Source organism: Hemitrygon akajei, unplaced genomic scaffold, assembly GCF_048418815.1.
Source record: "Hemitrygon akajei unplaced genomic scaffold, sHemAka1.3 Scf000066, whole genome shotgun sequence".
Taxonomy (NCBI): domain Eukaryota; kingdom Metazoa; phylum Chordata; class Chondrichthyes; order Myliobatiformes; family Dasyatidae; genus Hemitrygon; species Hemitrygon akajei.
The window spans coordinates 3,213,100-3,229,087 of NW_027331952.1; the positions used below are offsets into that span (position 1 = coordinate 3,213,100).

The window sequence follows — 15,988 nt, forward strand, 5'->3', positions numbered from 1 at the left end:
AATAAGAACTTTAGAAAACTTTAGAAAAGACTATTTACACCCAAACCCACTTAGATTAACACCAGCTTGGACAGAACGAGGAAGAGATATAACACACATGATAAAAAATCACACAACAGTCAGATAAAACTAAGTATATATTTTCATCAAAAATGAACAGGATTCAGCACTCCATGTGTGTATATGCAATCGTGATAAGCAATACAGACCAGAAAACTTAAATGAAAGACCAACTCAGAAAAATGAATTACCACTATGGAAGAAAGCATTAACCATTGGAATGAGTATGACCCTCCATGGGAGACATCCCAACAATCTAAGCAGATCAGATGTTGACAAAGAAGCATCGAGCACTCCACTGAGAGTTCGAGACTTCTTCCCACAAACAGAGGGGTTCCTTGCAGAAATACAGGACAAGGTGGTTAACAAAATGAAAAAAAAATCAAAAATACATGAAATACAAATAAAAAACAAAGCAGTAAGTGCAGAAAATGCCAAGAGAAACCAGACACAATCCAACACATTCCAGGATTCTGCAGTAGTTGAACTCAATCTGATCACTTGTGCAGGTACAATGAAGTTCTAAATATCATTCACCAACATCTTGCTTTAAAATACAAACTCATCAATGACCTCCAGCACTTCATCAAGGCACCATAAATTCAAGCCTGATCCAGTTTTAGAGTTAAAATCTAACATTATATGATAATCAATACATTATGTCAGATAGGACAATTCATAATAATTATCTGGATATAATATTACAGGATAAATAAGCAGGAACAACTCGCTCAATAGATAAAACCATTCCCAACACACAAATGTTCCTTGACCAGTGAAGCACCTCACCACAGCTATTGTTTGTATTATCAGACAACCAAAAGATTTTCTCTGCCAATCAGCTTCCAAATGTTGCTACTGTGTCATTCGTTGCCACGTCCTGCTGAATCCCTTCTCCTGATCATACATTCTTACACCAACCATCATCCAGAGCCCCAAACTCTGCCCTTTGCAGACCCGCCTCTGGCTTCTGACCCTGCTTCGTTTCCCATTCTGCTTTCAGTCTTTGGAGGACAGTGGTGTTATCTTAAGAAGCAGGGAAAATTGCACATAATGTGGAAATGAGCCCTGAATAAGGAGATTAACTACGAATGGCATTCTTCCTCAGTCCAGAAATTAGAGGGCCAAGGGACATCTCAGACAGAACTGCAGTCAGCTCGACTTCTTCAGTCTGCAGAAAATTCAAGGGAAACCTCTTCACCCACAGAGTGGTGACTGTTTGGAACCCATCACAACAGGGAGAGCGAGAGGGGAACAAAAGGGGAGGATTTAAAAGGACTGTCGTGGAACAGAATCACTGGCCGGGTCCAGCAGGCCTGAGTTGACTCACACTAGGTGTGTTATAAATTCACTAAGTACTGGAGACAGAGTTTAAAATAAACTGATTTATTTGTCTCAGATCCAGAACATTAAACTCCAGTCCCATTAAAAGTGAATGTGCAGCAGAAGAAACTCCTCCCATTCCCAGTGACCAGGGTGCAGAACTGGGTGTGGTGAGCAGCAGCAATAATTGCAGAGTTCAACACTGACAGTCACTCTCGAAATTGCATTCAGCAACGGTGATGGACAAATCTCCAGCATGCAGCTCATTGAAACTTTCTTCCCAGTGTGAACCCGGTAGTGTGTCACAAGTGTAACATGCTGTAAGGTTTCACTACTGCTACAGTTACATTACTGCTAATGTAATGGCCTCTATGTAATTTTTCACTGCTGAGGTAAAGGTTTCTATGTAGCAGCATTGTTTAGGTTACAACTAGAGATAAAAGGGTTTGGAGTGCAAGGCTATCCAATGACAGCAATGTTCTTTCTTGTGAGTCTGAAAGAGAGATTTTCGTGGTCTTTTGATGGGGAGAGATGGGAAAACTCGAATGGTGAGAGTGAGCCCTTTCTCTTTTCTTTTGGTTTATTTCACTAACTATATCGTCAAAGTAAGAATTATAAAGCTCAATTGTTTAATCACTATTGTGTACCATTTGTTATTTCGGGGTACTGATTTGTAACAGGGGTCATCACATAGCACCCACCCAAACAAGATTCCTTATATTTGGCTGGGCCAGGGGTCTATCACCCCCTATATAAATCTGCTAGCCAAAGCAAGAGTTACATGAGGTTTAATGACTGAGTAAATTGCTTCCCACATTCACAGCAGGTGAACGGCCTCTCACCAGTGTGAACTCAATGATGCACATTTGGTTGATTTGATTGAAAGAATCTCTTCTGAAAGTCTGAGCTGGTGATCGGCATCTACCCAGTGTGAAATTGCTGGTGTCTCCGTAGTTAAGATGACCGACTGAATCCTTTCCCACAGTCTCAGCATATGAATGGCCTCTCCCCAGTATGAACTCGCTGATGTACCTTCAGCTTAGATGAACAAGTGAATCCCTTTCCACAGTCTGAGCAGGTGAATGGCCTTTCTCCAGTGTGAACTCGCTGATGTAACTTCAGTTTAGATGAGCAAGTGAATCCCTTCCCACAGTCCAAGCAGGTGAACGGCCTCTCCCCAGTGTGAACTGACTGGTGTGCCTTTAGTGTGTATGACTGAGTGAATCCCTTCCCACAGTTTGAGCAGGTGAAAGGCCTCTCCCCAGTGTGAACTGACTGGTGCCTCAGTAGCTGCGATGACAAAGTGAATCCCTTCCCACAGTCTGAGCAGGTGAACGGCCTCTCCCCAGTGTGAACTCTCTGATGTACCTTCAATTGGGATGAGCAAGTGAATCCCTTCCCACAGTCTGAGCAGGTGAATGGCCTCTCTCCAGTGTGAACTCGCTGATGTACCATCAGTTTAAATGAGCAAGTGAATCCTTTCCCACAGTCCGAGCAATTGAACGGCTGCTCCCCAGTGTGAATTCTCTGATGTACCTTCAGTTGGGATGAGCAAGTGATTCCTTTCCCACAGTCCAAGCAGGTGAATGGTCTCTCCCCGGTGTGAACTCGTTGATGTACCTTCAGTTGGGATGAGCAAGTGAATCCTTTCCCACAGTCCAAGCAGGTGAAAGGCCACTCCCCGGTGTGAATTCGTTGATGTACCAGTAGTTCGGATGACCGAGTGAATCCCTTCCCACAATCTGAGCAGGTGAATGGCCTCTCCCCAGTGTGAACTCGCTGGTGTACCAGTAGTTCGGATGACCGAGTGAATCCTTTCCCACAGACGGAGCAGGTGAACGGCCTTTCTCCAGTGTGAGCTCTCTGATGTACCTTCAGTTGGGATGAGCAAGTGTATCCCTTCCCACAGTCCGAGCAGGTGAATGGCCTCTCCCCAGTGTGAACTCGCTGATGTACCTTCAGTTTAGATGACTGAGTGAATCCCTTCCCACAGTCTGAGCAGGTGAACGGCCACTCCCCAGTGTGAACTCGCTGGTGTACCTTCAGTTGGGATGAGCAAGTGAATGTCTTCCCACAGTCCAAGCAGGTGAACGGCCTCTCCCCAGTGTGAACTCGCTGATGTACCATCAGTTTAGATGAACAAGTGAATCCCTTCCAACAGACTGAGCAGGTGAATGGCCGCTCCCCAGTGTGAACTCTCTGATGCACCTTCAGTTGAGATGATTCATTGAATCCCTTCCCACAGTCCGAGCAGGAGAATGGCCTCTCGCCAGTGTGAACTCGCTGATGTACCTTCAGTTTAGATGACCGAATGAATCCCTTCCCACATTCTGAGCAGGTGTATGGCCGCTCCGCTGTGTGAACTCGCTGGTGAGCCATTAGTCAGATGACTGAGTGAATCCTTCCCCACAAATTCAGATGACCAGCCTCTGTGCAGTGTGAACTGACTGGTGTGTCCACAGGTGGGATGACCGACTGAGTCCCTTCTCACACACAGAATAGCTGAATAGCTTTGCCCAGTGTGAATTCGCTGATGTACCTTAAATTGAGATGACCAAGTGAATCCCTCCACACTGTCTGAGCAGATGAACGGGTTCCCCCTGTGTAAAATGACTGGTATGTCAGTCAGTCAGATGATGGAGTATATCGCTCCACATATTCTGAGTAGGAAGGATGATCGATTGAATCCCTTGCTCCACTTCTTAAATATCTGGACAGAGGCATCAAAACTGGTGTGTCGTGTTCAAGATTCCTGCAGATTCCTGCATTCCTTTTCATTTTTAACCTGTAAAAAGATTTATAAAATCCATCAATGGGTGTAGGACAACATTTCAGATAAAATCACTTGATTTGCTAAGGTGTGATCTGGCATCACACTGTTACAGTGAGTTTCAACCCAAGTTGGAGTGAGAAGTCATCTTCTAACTTGGCACAATGCTGGTATCGCTGATGCTCTTCCTGTCTCTGTAAGAATGGGGCATTTCTGCCATCTCCAATATGTGACCTGGCTCAGTTTGTCTCTGTCCATTGGTATTCCCTGTTCCCACTGAGCTGCATGGGTGCCTGGCCCCACAGTAACTGAAACACTCTGGGAATAATACTCTGGCTATCCACATGATCAATGCCCCTCAACAGCTTATACACCTAAAAAAACTCTAAACATAAACAAGGAAATTATACATTGTTTTGAGGATTTGTTGGAAGTATACAAAATTATGAGGGTATGAGGGTAAATGCAAACAGGTTTTCCACTGAGGTTGGGTGGGATGAGAACCAGAGGATCATGGATAAGAGGGAAGGTGAAAATTTAATGGAAACCTTTGGGAAAAGATCTTTACTGAAATGGTCATGAGAGAGTGGTATGAGATGCTAGCACGTGGTGAAAATGAGCTTAATTTCAGCATTTAAAAAAGTTTTGGATGGGAGCCTGGATGGTAGGGGTATGGAGGGTGATGGTCCCGGTGCAGGTAGTTGCATCAGGCAGCTTAAATCTTTTTTCAGCATTGGCACAATGGGCCAAATAACCTGTTTTCAAACTGAACTTCTCCATGATTCTATGACAGAGAAGCTGGCCAAACTTGTTTGGAAGGGAAAAGTTAGGACTGACATTGGATCAGCAATGGCTGGAGTTTCTGGGAGCAATGCAGGAACTGAGTGATCGATACATCTCAAAGAAGTGGAAGCATTGGAAATGCAGGATGACACAACAGTGGCTAAAATAAGAAGCCAAAGCCAACATAAAAGCCAACGAGAGGGCAAACAAAAGAGTAAAAACTATTGGGAAGCTTTTAGAAACCAACAGAAGACGACTAAAAAATAAGTCAAATGAACTCAGGGCATGAAATTATGATATTATAGTCATCAATGAGTCTTGGTAGCACCCAACAGTCCGAGGCATTTAGAGGAACACAATATCTCTTGGAAACCAATGTTGCCTGCACCAATTACACTTCAACATTTATTTCTACAAGTACATACACACTCTACATTCTCAAAACTTCACCTGAACAACTGCCACTTACCAAGTACTCCTTTGCCAGAAAACAGCCTGTCCCAAGCCACACTTGTCAGATCCTTTCTGATACCATCAAAATTGACCATTCTCCAACTTCGAATCTCAACCCATGGTCCAGACCTCTCTTTTTCCATATTTACTTGGAACCTCATGGCCTTATGATCACTAGATACAAAGTGTTCTCATACACTAATTTCTGTCACTAGTCCTGGATCATTTCCTAATACCTTTTTGCATACTTTTATGTCTGGAATTCTATGTGCTGATTAAGGGCATATTTGATAAACTCTACCCCATTTAGTCCTTTTACATTATGGGAGTCTCAGTCAATATTTGGAAAGTTAAAATGACTTACTGAATCAACCTTTGTTTCTTGGCATAGTCGGTGATTTCTCTACAAATTTGTTCCTCTCAATCCCTCAGACTGTTGGGTGCAACCAAGTCCCGGTAATGGCTACAATATCATAATTCCCTGTCCTGAGCTCATCAGGCTTTCCTATGATAATTCTTGCATTGTGATATACACAGCTCAGGACAGTCTTCACACCATGCTCAACCTCTTGATTGATGACTTTGTCTGAGGTCTGAACAACATCTGTCCGGTGTCAAAACAAACTCTCTGGGACAGCTTCTTCCACCAGTCTACCAGACTTTAATTCAATGCTGAAAGGATTGTATTTCTGTGTAATATTGACTGTGCTGTTGTACATACAATTTATTGTAAATTACTATAAATTGGACATTGCACATTTAGATGGAGATGCAACATAAAGATTTGTACTCCTCATGTATATGAAGGATATAAGTAAGAAAATCAATTCAATTCACCCTCTCCAGTATCTGTTCTGGCATTCTGGTCCATACCCCTTGAAACTTTAGTTTAACCTCTAACCCCCCCCGCCCACTAGCAGTAGCAAGCCTCACCCCTAGGCTATTAGTCCCCTTCTAGTTCTGTTCCCCTCAGTAACAAATCATGTATCACCACTTTGACATTCCACTGCCAGCTAATTCCCTCCAACACTTTCTAAAGTGGTCCATCTATTGTTGTGGGGGATGGCCACAAAAGTACTCTACAATGGCTATTTAACATCGTTCCCCTTCCTGACTTTCACCCAGTTTCCTGTGTCCTGCAACCTGGGTGTAACACCTCTCTTCATGTCATACCTATCACCCCCTCTGAATCCCGGATGATCTGAAATTCATCCATTTCCAGTTCCAACTCCTTAAAGTGCAGGTTTACAAGCTGCAGCTGGGTGCACATCTTGTAGGTGAGGGTGTCAGGGACACTGGAGGTCACTTCACCTTCCCACCAGTCCCTTCTGATTTGTGAAGACCAGTGTGTGCAAAAATCTTATGCTGTGCAATTTTGACCCAGTGACAGCAGCATATGCACATTGAATTTTATATAGAGAGGTATTCATTTTAACAATGTCAATAAGAACTTCTATCTCCTCTGGGTTTGATCGAGTTCATCTGCACTCTCACACAACCTATGTAGCAGGCCTATAGTGGATAATTAAGGATATTCTCGTCAGAGCATTTGGACACCATCCATATGTGATTTGCTTGCTAAGCAACGCTTTAAACAGTCAAATTTCCAAATATCACTCCACTTCTTCCCACATGCAAATTTTCCAGCAACTTTTGCATCACTACAATACATGCAGGTAACACCAGTTTTTGTATTGTACATAAATATTCCCTCTGAACCCTCCCCCTGGTGATAGATGGTGGTGAATTCATTGATGGAAATGCCAATGAATGTGAAGGGAAGGGCAGTAGTCTGTCTCACTGGATTCTGTGACGTGAAAGCTACATGATGCCCAGGGCAAAGGAGTTTGATATCATTATGTACCAAGAGAAAAGGGGACAAAACATGTTCTCACTGGTAGAAAAGTCCAGAGCAAGAGGAAATAGAACAAGCAACACACACAAAATGCTGGAGGAACTCAGCAGGCCAGGCAAAATCTATGTAAAAGAGTACTAATGCTGAGTTCCTCTGGCATTTTGTGTGTGTTGCTTTGATTTCCAGCATCTGCAGATTTTCTCTTGTTTTTGATTATATAGGCATCCGCTAGTCTCATGAGACCATGGATTTGTGCCTTGGAAGGTTTCCAGGATGCAGGCCTGGGCAGGGTTGTATGGGAGACCAGCAGCTGCCCATGCTGCAAGTCTCCCCTCTCCACGCCCCCGATGTTGTCCAAGGGCATTAGGACCCATACAGCTTGGCACCGGTGTCGTCGCAGAGCAATGTGTTGTTAAGTGCATTGCTCAAGGACACAACGCGTTGCCTCAGCTGAGGCCCGAACTAGTGACCTTCAGATCACTTGGCCACGCGCCAAGTGGATAAGTGTTTGTAATTGCAGGTAGAACAAAGGTGATTTTCTCAGCTGGTGATGGAAACGATTTTGTTCCCTTTCTCCGAGTTCCCAGTCCTTGCATTCAGATAGCTGGAGCTCAGCTCTGTCTGAGAGATCCATCGGCTCCCACTCCCTCATCAGACGGAAGCTCCCCGGGGCTGGTGTACGGGTCGTGGGGCTGGAGAGATGGAAGAGGGCAGGACTGTCCCGGGATTGCGGGGTGTAATGTTCGGAACTCACAGCAATTGTCCCGAGGTCGGAACTTAAGATAATATCACGAAGAATCGCTCTTACCTGCTTCCGACATTTTCCGAGGCTTTTTGTGCACTGCGCGCATGCGTGATATCCGGAGACCGCTGCAGCCCTGACGCCTGCGCATTTGATCGGTGCTTCACGGGTAATCACGCTGCAGTTAAAAGTTTCTGCAAGTACTGGTTCAACGTCCATACCTCAGCTTTTTTCTGTGTGTATAGAAAACTCAGCAGCTGTTTTAATGCAGAAAGCGGCTCCCATAAGAAGATAATCAATATCAATGTGTATCTAATGGCAAAGTAAAATCCTCTTACAAATGCAGAAATGCAGACAAGAGATTCTGCAGTTGCTGGAAATACAGAGACACACACACACACAATGCTGGAGGAGCTCTGCAGTTCAGGCAGCAACTAAGCAGAGGAGTACACAGACTCGGCATGCTGAAGTGAGTCGGCCTAAACGTTGTCCATTTATTCCTCTCCACATTTGCTGCCTGATCTGTTGATTTCCACCAGTATTTTGCAGAAATTAACCACGTTTTTTCGGTCAACCGGTTTCCAAATGTTTCTAATCTTTCATTTTTAGCCACATCCTGCTGGTCTGATTCCTCCTCCTCCTCGTAAACTCCAGACCCCATCTCTCTCTGGAGCCCCAAAGCCCTGATTCAGTCTGGCAACTCTGGTTTCTGACTCTGCTCCATCGTAGCTCGTCTTCTGTCAGACTTTAGAGGTGCATTGTGTTACAAGACCGCTGGCTCGTTTGAAGACAGAGGCTGATCAGAGTCCTGACGAAGGGTCTCGGCCCGAAACGTCGACAGTGCTTCTCCGTATAGATGCTGCCTGGCCTGCTGTGTTCCACCAGCATTTTGTGTGTGTTGTTTGAGGTTCGTTCACTGTGAGAGGCGGGACTATGACGTCAGAGACAAGGGGCGGCAGCCTGCGAGAGAGAGACAGAGAGAGAGACAGAGAGAGAGAGAGAGAGAGAGAGAGAGAGAGAGGGAGAGGGAGAGGGAGAGGGAGAGACTGAGACTGTTGGAACTTCAGCTTGTCACTGCTATGGGTTGGAGCTCTTCCATGCCCAGAAGGTCGGGTTGATCATCGGCACGCAGTGTACAACGGATGTGTGTCTGTCACTTCGTATAATCCATACGTGTGGATTTGTTGGAGTATCCCGTGCTATCACTTCTGTTGGCCCTTACCTGGAATCGGGGTGTTCTGTGGTAACCACTTGAAGACGATATTCCTGTCACTGTCACCTGGTGATATTTCGAAGTGGATTTCGGAACGAATCAACGGATAAGATCTTCGGCGACAGTTATTTCGTTTACCCAGCGTGGAATGTGTGTGGAATTCTGCGTAATTGCCTTCTCTCTACATGTTCGTGTGGATTTACAAATCTCTCCTCTCACTCACTTATTCCGTGGATTACTGAACTTTTCTACTTTACCATCGTAAGACTTTAAACATTGTTTCCCAAGCTTGATAGTTGATGGTGGAGGAAGGGAAGCCCCTTTGTTTAAAAAAGGAAGACATCTCCTTCGTCCTGGAACGAAAAGCCTCATCCTGAGAGCAGATGCGGCGGAGACGGAGGAATTGTTAGAAGGGGATAGCATTTTTGTAAGAGACAGGGTGCGAAGATGGGAAGCTACAGTCCAGGTAGCTGTGAGAGTCTGTAGGTTTATAGTATATATCAGTAGATAAGCCGTCTCTAGAGATGGAGACAAAAAGATCAAGAAAGGGGAGGGAGGTGTCAGAAATGGACCAGGTAAATTTGAGGGCAGGGTGAAAATTGGAGGCAAAGTTAAAGAAGTCAACGAGCTCAGCATGCGTGCAGGAGGCAGCTCCCATGCAGTCGTCTATGTAGCGAAGGAAAAGAGGGGGATGGATGCCCATATAGGCTTGGAAAATGAACTGTTCCACAAAGCCAACAAAAAGGTAGGCATAACTGCGACCCATGCCGGTGCCCATGGCTACGCCTTTGGTTTGGAGGAAGTGGGAGGAGCCAAAGGAGAAATTATTGAGAGTAAGAATTAATTCCTGTTGTGTTTGTGATTCCCAATCACAAATCCTTTGACTTTTCTACACTGCTAAAAGTTTACAAAAGCACGTCAGTGGGTGAAGGGCAACATTTCAACTCAGGTAATTTTAGGCCCCATGGTGCCTTCTGATAAAAAGCACTGTCACAGCTCAAAATAGTTTGGAGGAACAAGACTTTATCTTCTAACTGGCCACAGTTCCGGCATCAGGCACAATATTAAACTCTCTGCTTCCGTCTGTATCAAAATGGATCATTGCTCCCCTTCGTCAGTCTGTGGCCTGGCTCAGTTTGTCTATCTCCTTCGCATTCTGAGCATGCGCGACACACCTACTGAGATCACATTTTATTTACACGGCTGTGACTAGAGACTTTCAGATTATTATGTCCCTCCTGGTATCTATCGGTGGTAAAGTCAGAGTCAGCAATGGTATTGAACCTCAGGATTAGGTGATTAGGCTTTTTCGTTGGAGATCGATAAACTGCCGGTAGTGTGTGGCTGGATGAGTGGGTCGTTTTCAGACTGGAAGGAGGTAGCGTTTGGAGAATCCCAGAGATCAGTCCCTGACCACAGTTGTTCACAGTTTAATGTCTTGGCGGAGGCAGCGAGATATGAGATGTCCCAGTCTGCTGGTGACGCAGAAAGAGTGGAGTTGGGGTAGGGGAGGCTATTCATATGAAATTTCGTAGCTTTGCAATCAGTACGTAGTGCACTGTGGGGCTGCAGTGGCGGGTTCCATTGCTGGGATCAGTGCACAGTCAAAGTGGGCTATGAGGATTTTGTGAATAAAGCGCCATTCTCCAATTTAGAATCTCCAGCCGCGGAGCAAGCCTATCGTTTGTACATTTATATTGTATTTATGGCATTGTGATAACCAGATACTATAGCCCTCCACGACCTCTCTATCTGGTCCTTTCAATATTCGACTTCATTCGTAAGTTTGGCCACAGGGCCATCAATACTTTCATCCGATGCATTGACATAGAACGTAAACAGAAACGTTGCCAACATAGAACGTAAACAGAAACGTTACCCCTGTGGACCTCTGGGGTAGTAATCTCAGGATTGCTGCCTGCACCACGTGCTAGCGACGAAAGAATAGCATGATCAGGTGTATTAATGTGTGGCTGAGAGACTAGTGTAGGGGGCAGGGCTTCAGATTCCTGGATCATTGGAGCCTCTTCCGGGGGAGGTACGACCAGTACAAAAAGGACGTGTTACACCTGAATACAAAGGGGTGCAATATCCTAGCAGCCATATTGAATAAAGCTGTTAGTGAGGGTTCAAACGAATTTGACAGAGAGATGGGAACCGGAGTGATTGGGCAGAGGAAGGGGAAAACAGAAATAAATCAAAGATGGCGTGCAACAGAGATTATAGAAAGAACAGTCAGGAGATGAAGCTTAATCAAAACCAATGGCATGAGTTACAGGGCATTAGAGTCAACGTGCAATTAAAACAGAAAGCAACAAATGCTGGACTGAGTGTTGTATTTGAAAGCACGCAGCATCAGGAATAAAATGGACACTCTTGAAATCCAGCTACAGATTGGCAAACATGACGCTGTAGCTATCTGTGAGACTTGGCTAAAGAGTGGCTGCCATTGGGAGCTGAAAGTCCAACGATGTACTGTGTATCTGAAAGAGAGGTGAGTAGGCACAGGAAGTGATGTGGCCCTGTGTACAGTATTAAATCATTGGAAGGAGATGACATATGATTGGATGGTAGAGTCTCTATGGGTTGAATTAAGAGCAGGGATGCGATGGTGCAGCTCTGTAAGGCACTCGTGAGATGACACATTGTGTGCAGTTTTGGGATCCTTATTTCAGAAATGATATACTGGCATTGGAGAGGGTTCAGAGAAGATTCACTAGAATTATTCCAGCAATGAAAGGTTTACCATATGAGAAGGGTCTGACAGTTCATGGGTTGTGTCCCCTGGAGTTCAGGAGAATAATAGGGATCTCATAGAAATATTCTGAATGTTAAAAGGCCTTTACAGATTAGATATGGCAAAGTAAATTTCCAATGGTAGGGGATACTAGGACAAGAGGGCATGTCTTCAGCATTGAAGGACGTCCATTTGGAATAGAGATGCAGATCAATTACTTCAGTCAGTGGGTGGTAAATCTGTGGAATTTGTTGCCATGAGTGGCTGTGGAGCCAAGTCATTGGGTGTATTTAAGGCAGAGATAGATAGCTTCTTGATTAGCCAGCGCATCAAAGGGTATGGGGTGAAGTCAGAGGAGTGGAGATGAGTTTTTTTTATTTTATATTTTATTTTTTATTTTTTATTTTCCTGAGCTTCTCATCAATGTGAACAGTTCAGTTAAGCTTTGCTCCAGAATTTCCACAATTAAGAGTTTAGTTCAGTTTTTATGTTTCTTTTTGCACTACTTATATAATTTAACGATTTAATATATATATTATTGTAATTCATAGTTGTTAAAATCTATTGTTATGAATTAGGTTCTCCTGTTGCCGCAGAGACAACAGATTTCAGGACATATGCCGGTGCTATTAAACCAGATTCTGATAGTGATATGGGAGACCCACCACCGGTCACCTGATCCCAGTTACCGCAGATCGTAATGCGAGATTGAAGCCTTTTCCGTTTATTTGCATTCCTCAGAAATTACAGCAGTCAGTTAAGTGTCCTTCTGAGTTTCCAAAGCAGGAGCTCAGTCTGTCTAATGTTTCCACACAATTAAAATGGGGATATTGTTTATTATCATCATGTACTGAGCTACAGTGAAAATCTTGCCTGACCTACCAGCCACACAGATCAATACATTACGACAGTACATTGAGTTGATATACGACAAGACAATAACTGTAACAAAGCATTATGGCTGCAGAGCAAGTGCAGTGTAGATAGACATATGGTGCAGGGTCACGTCGAGTTACACTGTGAGGTCGAGTCCATTTTATCATTCATTTGGCTTATAACCGCAGACAGGAAGCCGACCTTGAGCCCGGTGGTACACACTTTAAGGCATTTGTATCTCTTCCCCGATGGGGGAGCGTGTTTGCAGCAAGAATGTCCAGGTTGTGAGGATCTTTGAGTACATGGCCTGCTTTTCCGAGGCAGGGGAAGTGTAGGAAGAGTCCATGGAGGGGAGGCTTGTTTCTCTGATGTTCTCCGCTCTCCAAAGTTCTCTGCAGTTCCTTGCAGTCATGGGCAGAGCAGTAGCCATACGAAGGCGAGAAGTATCGACAAGAATCTCAGAGACCTCGGCCTTCACCCTGCCTTGTGTAGCTGGATCCTGGACTTCCTGTCAGATCGCGAGAGTGGGCTCCCTCACCTCTGTCTCTCTGAACCCCAGCACACATACCCCACAGAGGTGTCTCCTTGCCCCCTCCTTTACTCTCTGTATATCCATGACTTGTGTCGTCACCCACAGCTCCAATCAGCTTATTAAATTTGCTGAGGACACTACACTGACTGGCCTAATCTCAAATAATAACGAGACAGCCGACAGAGAAGAAGTCATCACCCCGACACAGTGGTGTCAAGAAAACAACCTCTCCCTCATTGTGTCAAAAACAAAGGAGCTGGTTGTGGATTACAGGAGGAATGGAAACATGGACCAAATTCAACATTTCCAAGTCCGTTATTGCACATTTAAATATTGATCATGACAGAACGTACTGTATATAAAATACGGTTAATGACATGTTTATAGATAATAGATTGTTACTGACAGAGAATCGTATAATCTGTGTTCCGTGTGTTATCCGAATGTACTTGCCTGTGATGCTGCCACAAGTCAGTGTTTCTCTGTACCTGTACCTTCCCGTACTTGTGCACTTGGCAATAAATTCAACAGGACCTGAGAAATCTCAGTGAGATTTGATCAGTGATGATCATCTTGGCAGCTCGGTAGGTCAAATGTATGAGACAGTACACTGTTAAATGCAAAACCCTGAACAGTGTTGATGATCAGAGGGATCTCAGACTCAAAGTTCATCGCTCCGCTCCTGAAAGAGACTGCACAGATTGATCGGGTGGTTAGATGGCAAATGGCGTGGTTGTCTTTATTAGTTGAAGCATTGAGTTCAAAAGTCGGGAAGTTGTGTTGCAGCTGTTACGAGCCTGCGGTCGTACTGTGACTGTTTCTTTAAGAGCGCCGGCGGGAGGAGGCGGGACTATGACGTCAGTCACAGGCTGACAGCACTAACTGTGGATTATCCATAAGAGAGAGAGAGCGATCTGCAGACAGGCTGTCGGCCAGTCTGAAGAGAGAGAGAGAGGGGGGGGGGGGGAGAAGAGAGAGAGAGAGGGGGGGGGGGGGGGAGAAGAGAGAGGGAGAGAGAGAGAGAGAGTGTGTGTGTGTGAGTGGAAAAGCTGATAGCTTCAGTTTGTCGCAGCTGAGGCTTGGAACTCTCCGATGCCCAGAAGAGTGGGTTGATCATCGGTGCACAGAACCACAACGAATGTGTGTGGTTGTTACTTGTGTTAACCCTTGCCTGGGTATGTTGTGTGGTAACCCCTGATAGACGGTATTACTGTGACAGGTCACTTTCGCTGATAACTCGTATATGGACAGATTCAACGGATAAAAATTTCGACGACGGTTATTTCGAAGTAACGGCCTTTTCTCTACGTTTCACCCTGGATTACAAATATCTCTCTCCCATTTATTCCGGGGATTACTGAATTTTCCTACTTTACCATCTCAAGACTCTAAGCTTTGTTCCCTCAGGCTCGATAGTTTGGGAGTTATATTTACACATAACACTGTTACCTTTCCTTTATTTCGTTGTTACTATAAGTAGATACTAATAAAGAAGTGGTTTTAACATCAAAACCAGACACCAATGTGAACTCTATTGCTGCTGGTTCGTTTCTAAAACGTTACAGTTCGTAACACAGTTTTATTCAACTAGTTAGACCACATCTGAAGTATTTCATACAGTTTTGTTCGCAGAAGAGGTTTACCAGAATATTGCCTGGATTAGAGGCATGAGCTGTAACGAGAGGTTGCACAAACTTGTGTTGTTTACTCCAGAGCGGCGCAGACTGGGGTGAGACTGGATGGACATTTATAAGATTACGAGAGGAATAAATAGTGGAAAGACGATATATTTTTCCTGGGGGTGAAATGTCTAATACATTTAGGGTGAGAGGAGATGTGAGTGGCAAGTTTGCTTCTTTCCACAGAGTAATGGATAGCTGGAGTCACAGCCGGGGGGGAAGGAGGAGTCAGGTGATCCCATTTTCCCCTCCCATTTAACCACAGATGGGCAGCATCTGTGCGTCGCTTCCGAGGCCCCGCCCTCCGGATGATGCACCAATCACTTTGCGCATGCTCACAGTCTCCAGGCGGGCGCCGTTCTGCGGATTCGGGATCACTGTCTGCGGGCCGAAGATATCACTTTCCCATCGGTGAGTATTGAGACCGATCCCGAGCGGGGAGATCCGATATTGGCCTTGAGCTCCGAACCGAGGGCCAATTACTCATTTAGTACCCAGTTATCTGGGCTCGTCAGGAATGTGTTGACTTCACTGAATCTGCATTGAGCGATCCAAACCAGGAGCCCAGGCTGCCTATTTCCGCGGAATTGAAAGGGGAGTCCCGCCAACAGGTCACGTGAGGCTGTGCGCCGCAGATCTGCTTTGTGACGCACGATCACGTGGTGTGTTGCTAACAATGTTTACAAGAATAATCTCAGGAATGATCGGCTTTATGTATGAAAAGTATTTGATGGTTCTGGACCTGTGCTCAATGGAGTTCAGAGTGGGGGGTGGTGTAGGGATGTATGGTTAAGTAAACTTACCGAATGCTGAAAAGCCTGGATAAAATGGACATGGAAAGGATGTTTCCATTAGACAGAGAATCTGTGATCTGACAGCACAGGCTCAGAATAAAGATGCTTCCCTTTAAAATTGAGGTGAGAAAATTTCTTCAGCCAAAGGAAGTCTGATTTGTGGAATTTGTT

At 44.9% G+C, this 15,988-nt stretch overlaps 1 protein-coding gene across 1 annotated transcript; it reads right to left on the bottom strand.

Moving 5' to 3' along the window:
* Positions 1 to 331: 331 nt before the first annotated feature.
* LOC140721967 (uncharacterized) lies at positions 332 to 8,140 on the bottom strand. Its single transcript, XM_073036794.1, has 2 exons — positions 8,053 to 8,140; positions 332 to 4,168 (listed from the first exon to the last, which is right to left on the bottom strand). Exon 2 carries the CDS (start codon positions 3,760 to 3,762, stop codon positions 2,371 to 2,373), a length of 1,392 nt encoding a protein of 463 aa, XP_072892895.1. The 5' UTR covers positions 3,763 to 4,168; positions 8,053 to 8,140; the 3' UTR covers positions 332 to 2,370.
* Between the last annotated feature and the right edge of the window lie 7,848 nt (positions 8,141 to 15,988).